Below are 6,116 nucleotides of genomic sequence, written 5' to 3' on the forward strand. Positions count from 1 at the left end.
CACTGCTCACTTGCTCATCAAAGGGCACAAGGTCCTGTCCGGGTCAAAGGTCAACCGGATATAGCGCCATTTTGAAAAGGTCAACCGGAAATGCCTCCTCATTAATATTCAGTGCTCATTTCGCTGCTCATTTGCTCATTCCACTGCTCATTTGCTCATTCTCCTGCTCATTTGCTCATTTCCCTGCTCATTTCGATGCTCATTTGCTCATTTCCATGCTCATTTGCTCATTTTCCTGCTCATTTGCTCATTTCAATGCTCAATAGCTCATTTCAATGCTCATTCGCTCATTTCAATGCTCATTCGCTCATTTCAATGCTCATCGACTCATATCACCGTCCCTAAATATTAACATCCATAAATACGTCCCTATAAATATGAACGCTGGTAAAAAATCAACTTCTCGGTTCAAAATGCCGGTATTTTATTTACATTCGCTCATTCATATCCATCTGTGGCAATTAGCCGCGTCCTCATGATTTTTTTTTTTTGAAAATTTTTTATAATTTTTTTTTTTTGAATTTTTTTTCAAAATTTTTTTGGGGATTTTTTTGGGGAATTTTTTTTTGAACGATTAGCCACGCCCACATATATGCTAATTAGCCACGCCCCTCATTCATATTCATATATGCTAATTAGCCACGCCTACCTCATTAATATTCATGAGTTCATGAATATTCATAAACGTCCCTACAGACGCGTATACTACTTATATAAGTTCGAAAATGGTAATTCAGGAAAGAAAAATCGACTTGTAAGTCCAAACACAGAGTGCTTTCCGTTCCTGTTACATACATACGGCCCTTCATGACTGGTATAATGCTCTGGAGATGCCGTGGCCCTCTTCGATCTTACAAAGGCATTCGACAGAGTACCCCATAGTCCTTTGCTGCTGAAACTCAGATCTGTTGGCATCACTGGTCCACTCATGTCCTGGTTACGTTCATATCTCTCCAACAGAACGCAGGTAATAGCAGTTCATAGCGTTACCTCTGATCCGGCCCCTGTCATCTCAGGAGTACGCCAAGGCTCTGTCCTGGGCCCTCTTCTTTTTCTTATCTATGCTAACGATCTTTGTCTTTCTAATTTCTCCCAGCGCTTTGCCTTCCGCGTGATCTTGCAAGAATGGAAGCTTTCCCATGAGGATCTACTTTCAAAAGTAGACCTCCCCCTCCTCTCCAAACGTCGTGATCTGGCCACACTCTGCCACCTGTACAAAATCCTTCACAAGCTATGCTCTTCGCCAAACCCGTTTAAACTGCACCCACGCCCTGGCCTTCGCAATCTCAACACCTGCGCCCTTGTTATTCCGTTTTCCCGTCTCTCCCTGTCTCAAAAATCTTTTTTCCCATATACACCTACGCTATGGAATTACCTTCCTGACATTGTAGTCAAATCTCCATCCCTGGCTGCCTTCAAATCTGCCATCAGTGACCAGGTTTGCATCTCCTCCTCCACCTCATTTGTTTTGTCTTGTATTTATCTTTCTCATCCATTTGGTTGTCTATTTTATGTCTGTCCCTTTTATTTTGTGTTTTGTGTAATTAGGCCACCCTTTAATTTAGTGCATCTGGCACTATTGGGTTTTCGCCTGGTCTCTGACCGAATTGTTATAAATAAATAAATAATTCATATACAAAAACACAAAAATAAATTAAAAGGGACAATGTGATCAGTATAAACATTTAAGTAGGAATCTAATCTTTATGCAAATCATTAATTGCTGCTTTAATATCAAAGATTATTAATGAAACTATGGAGCTTGTTTTAATGATGTCATTGATGTAGATGAGGTAAAGCGTAGGAACCCAGGATAGATACTTGAGGGACCTTGGACGATAGTGGTTTAGGTTTGCCATTCTAGTGGGTGATGAGTAATGAGTTAAATAATAATGTTGTTGAGGATTATCAAAGTTTTCTTCGTCTTCTTAAAGATGTGATTTTTTGAATGTCGCATTAAAGTTTCTTTTATGTAATGAGGAGAAAATAATTGAGTTTATTTCTGTGCTGATTGTATTTAAGCTCTTTATTAGTAGTGTAGTTTTTTTTATAGTTAATTGGAAGTTTATGTGATTTAACAATGGTTGGATAGACCCATGGAGTGCTACTTGCTTGTTATTTGTTTCTTTAATGGAAACGCGTTCAGTTGTAAGAATTGGAGTATCTGTTAATGAACTTGTAAGCCGAGTGTGTTTCATTTGTATTGTATTCGTCGCCCCATTGTTGTTGCCCAAGTATGCCATTTAAGTTTGCGTTAATTTAGTGTTGATAGTTCGGCGCGTAGGTTTAGTAATGATTGGTTGAACGCTATGTTGGATGAGGGTGGTCAAAAAATTCAGTGGGCGAGTGATGATTTTGTTTAATGAAAGAAACAGGGATTATGATGTTGTGTTAGTTTGGAATGAAACTGATAATTCAGCAAAAGGACAAAAAGGACATGTAGAACATCTGTGTAAGAGATATTGTTTACGGTTTTTTTCGGACGTCGACCGAGTGTCCCGTCATTAGTTTTTCACCTCTAGGTCTATAAAACGTATACAAAGTTAGGTTTCAATAACAGGAAACTTTTTTTCGTGACGACCCCATGTCAATAACGCATAGAAATGATGTTGTTGTTTTTTTGCCCCGGAAAGGTACGAGTCATCGGCGCCATTATATGAGATTCCTTTTTCCGATGACGGCATTAGCCGAAATGTCCGTATTCCAGAATGTAATGAACAAAACTCTATTACACCCCCGGGGAGATGATGCGTTTTGCGACACCCGACAGGCGGATGTACCCCCCCTGGAATAGTACTTGATGGGAAAGAGGGAAAAGGGTCTATAAGGAACAATTAGAACAGGAAGCTTACAAGAAAAGACGAGGAAAATATGTCACTTGCATTTCTTGACACTCACACAGTCATCCAAGGAGATGGTATGCTGAAAATAAAAATCTACAGGACACCGACCCACGCCGATAAGAATTTGAACTCTGAATCAAACCGTCCCGCCAGCATAAACTGGGTGTAATCCAGACCCTGCACCACAGAACGGGCAACATCATATCTGAACAGGAGGACATAGCGGAGGAGAACTGGTCTTTTGACGAAGCGAGGAAAGCAAGAGAAGCTAAATCCAAGAACAGTAACATGAGAAATACAAACGTTGAGACAAAAGGACAAGTAGTTCTGCCCTACGTAAAAGGAACCTCCAAAGCCCTACGAAGAATATTTGGCAGCTACAGAATCTACAGAGATTGCTTTGCTTACTTGCTTAAGATGAGTGGTGTCCTCGAACTACAACAGCACGCCAAACCCTTCTGTCCTGCATGGCCGTTCCCAAATCCATAACATCCAGTCCAGTGTCCTGTTTCAATACATCCACGTATGTTAGAGGGGGTCTACCAGGTTTTCTTTTTCCATGTTTTGGTGTCCAATGGATCAGCTTAGCTACAGGTTCATTTTTGCTTCTGTATGCGTGCCCAGCAAAACGTGTCCTCCTCTCTCTCTGATCTTCTGTGAAAGTTTCGGTAGGTCACCATATAGCTCTTTGTTCGTGATGTGCTGTTTCCAATTGATGTTGTATACTGATCTAAGCATTCTTGTGTAGCAACCATCAAGTTCTTTACATAGTCTGGGAGACATAGTCCACGCTTCACATCCATAGGTTAGAACGGATTCGACGGTAGCAGCAAATAAACGGCTCTTGAATTTCTTTGGGAGAGTTGACCTCCAGATTTTGTTGAGGCTGTTACATGCTCTCCATGCAGCTGCTTTGCGTGTTTTTACATCTTTTTCTGTACTAGCCATCCATGCACCCAGATACTTGAAGTCGCTCACCTCTTCTAGTTTGGTGCCGTTGTTTGTCTGTATAGATATCTGTTGATTGTGGTTGAAAGACATGAACTTAGTTTTTGAAGCGTTCATTTTGAGGCCTACTTTTCCAACAGATGATTCAACCCTTTGCAGTAGCTCTTGTGCTTGGTGGATTTCCTCAGACAATAGGGCTATGTCGTCTGCAAAGTCTAAATCTGTTAGCACTTCAGGTCCGATCCGTCTACTCCTTCTCTTCTCCAGTTGGAATCCAAGCTGCTCTTCTTTGCCTTCAACTGCCTCCCTCAATGCATAGTCCAATACCACCACAAAGAGGTATGGGGCAAGGGTGTCTCCTTGCAGTACACCAGCAAGAATGTCAAACGGTTCAGTTTCTCCATCTGGTGAAACTACTTTTGCCTTGGTATTTTCATACATCCTTGCTATGCCCTCCACAAGTTGATTAGGGATTCCATAGGCCTTGAGAATTTGCAGCATCTTTCCTCTATGAATGGTATCAAAGGCTTTCCTGAAGTCTATGAAGGTTATTATTGCAGGCAGGTTTTTAGCCTTCACTCCTTCTATGATCCTCCTTAGGGCCAGTATGTGGCTTACTGTTGTTCGGCCAACCCTGAAACCATTCTGGTTGATCCTAAGAACTTTGTCTACTTCAGGCCTGATCCTGTTGAGTATCATTTTGTTGAATATCTTGGCAACAACTGAGCTTAAGCTAATCCCTCGATAGTTCCCTGATTGACTAAGATCTCCTGACTTAGGAATTGGTACTATGTTGAGAACAGACCACTGGTCAGGCTTGCTTCCTTTAATCAGTGCATTATTGCAAAACTCCAGAACTATGCCATCCAGATCGCATCTTTTCAGTACCTCTGGTGGTATACCATCCTCTCCGCAACTCTTCCCTTCTACCAGTGCAGACTTTGCCTTTGCATATTCCTCCTGACTAAATGGTGCCACATTGATGTTTAGATCCTTGGCCACCGGTACAATATCCTCATCTTCTCCATCTATTTCTGGAGGGCTACCTAGGAGATCTTTGAAGTGGGTGAACCAGTTGTTAATTCTTTCATTCTGTGTGTCTCCTTTCAGCTGACCTTTCACTGATGCTTTCCCTCCAGTTATTTCATTAATTAGCTTCCAGCTTTGTCCATGCTTGCAGTTGTCATGCGCATCCTCAACCGCTCTTAGCCTTTTACTGAGATCTTCTTCCGTAGCAGTATTATATGCTTCCTCTAAGTTCGCCTTGGCTTCCTTATATCTGTGTCTGTTTCTCTCAGTTGCATCCAACTGGTACGCATCATAGGTTTCTCTGATGTCATCTCTTGCTCTCACCACTCTGATATCGCTTGAAAGCCGTACCTTCCTATTCTTCTTTTTGACTGGAATAACCTTTTCTGCTGCTTCCCTGTTGGCTTTTATGAATCTTTCATACCTCTCAGTGGCTGTTTCCTCCATTTCCTCCAAGGGTTGAAATCTGTTGTGTACTTCAACAGTATATAACTCCTGAAGCTTGGAGTCTGAGCAGAGTGTTTTCCAGTCATGGTTCTTCCCTCTAGGCAGGGTCTTGTTCTTTCTTAGGCTGAGTCTGATCCTTGATGTCACAATTCTATGATCTGATCCTACACTTGAGAAGGTATTGTACGCTTCTGTATTTAGTAGGCTGTTTCTCCACTTTTTGCGAAGAAGGATATAATCCAGTTGGTACTTGTTTCCTGCTGGGCTACAGAAAGTCCATAGCTTTCCTTTTCTCTTCCTAAAATAAGTGTTAGCACAGATCAGGTTCTTTTCAATTGCCAGATCAACCAAGAACCTCCCATTCCTATTAGTTATGTCATGGTAGGTGAACTTTGCATCCTCTGGTCCAATTCTGCCGTTGAAATCTCCAATAACCATCAAGACATTGTGCGCAGGGATGGAATCTATAGTTCTCCTCAAGTTGTCATAGTGATCTTCTACTTTGTCTTCGTCTTCCACATTGGTGGGACAGTAAGTAACGATAACAGTAGTTGCAGGGTTTCCTTGAAAGTTGGCAACCAATATTCTTTCTGTATGTGGTACCACACCAGCCAGTGAAGCCTTTGCATTTGCACTTAGCACTATTCCTACTCCCCCTGTAGCTGCACCTGCTCTATTCCTGGTAGCTGATGTTGTGATAAGAGTCTGTCCCAGGATGTCTTCAAATTTGACTGGTTCTTTATGCACTATGCGGTGCTCCTGGATCCCCAGGATGTCGATGTTGTATTCTATCAAGTTTGACACTAGCTCTTCTCTACATCTGTTCTCTCGGATGGTTCTCACATTCAT

At 41.8% G+C, this 6,116-nt stretch overlaps 1 protein-coding gene across 1 annotated transcript; it reads right to left on the reverse strand.

Moving 5' to 3' along the window:
- Positions 1-1,776: 1,776 nt before the first annotated feature.
- Positions 1,777-6,116, reverse strand: LOC140151762 (uncharacterized). Its single transcript, XM_072174099.1, has 3 exons — positions 4,567-6,116; positions 3,990-4,323; positions 1,777-1,860 (listed from the first exon to the last, which is right to left on the reverse strand). Exons 1-3 carry the CDS (start codon positions 6,114-6,116, stop codon positions 1,777-1,779), a joined length of 1,968 nt encoding a protein of 655 aa, XP_072030200.1.

Source organism: Amphiura filiformis, chromosome 5, assembly GCF_039555335.1.
Source record: "Amphiura filiformis chromosome 5, Afil_fr2py, whole genome shotgun sequence".
In the NCBI taxonomy this organism is placed as follows: Eukaryota; Metazoa; Echinodermata; class Ophiuroidea; order Amphilepidida; family Amphiuridae; genus Amphiura; species Amphiura filiformis.

What these genes read in the sequence shown, in the direction of transcription:
- LOC140151762 (XM_072174099.1), bottom strand. Translation starts at nt 6,116, where the DNA reads ATGAATGTGAGAACCATCCGAGAGAACAGATGTAGAGAAGAGCTAGTG. An exon ending in AACATAGTACCAATTCCTAA is followed by an intron (nt 4,324 to 4,566) that starts GTCAGGAGATCT and finishes CATAGACTTCAG; the next exon opens with GAAAGCCTTTGATACCATTC. An exon ending in TAGACTTTGCAGACGACATA is followed by an intron (nt 1,861 to 3,989) that starts GCCCTATTGTCT and finishes ATCACCCACTAG; the next exon opens with AATGGCAAACCTAAACCACT.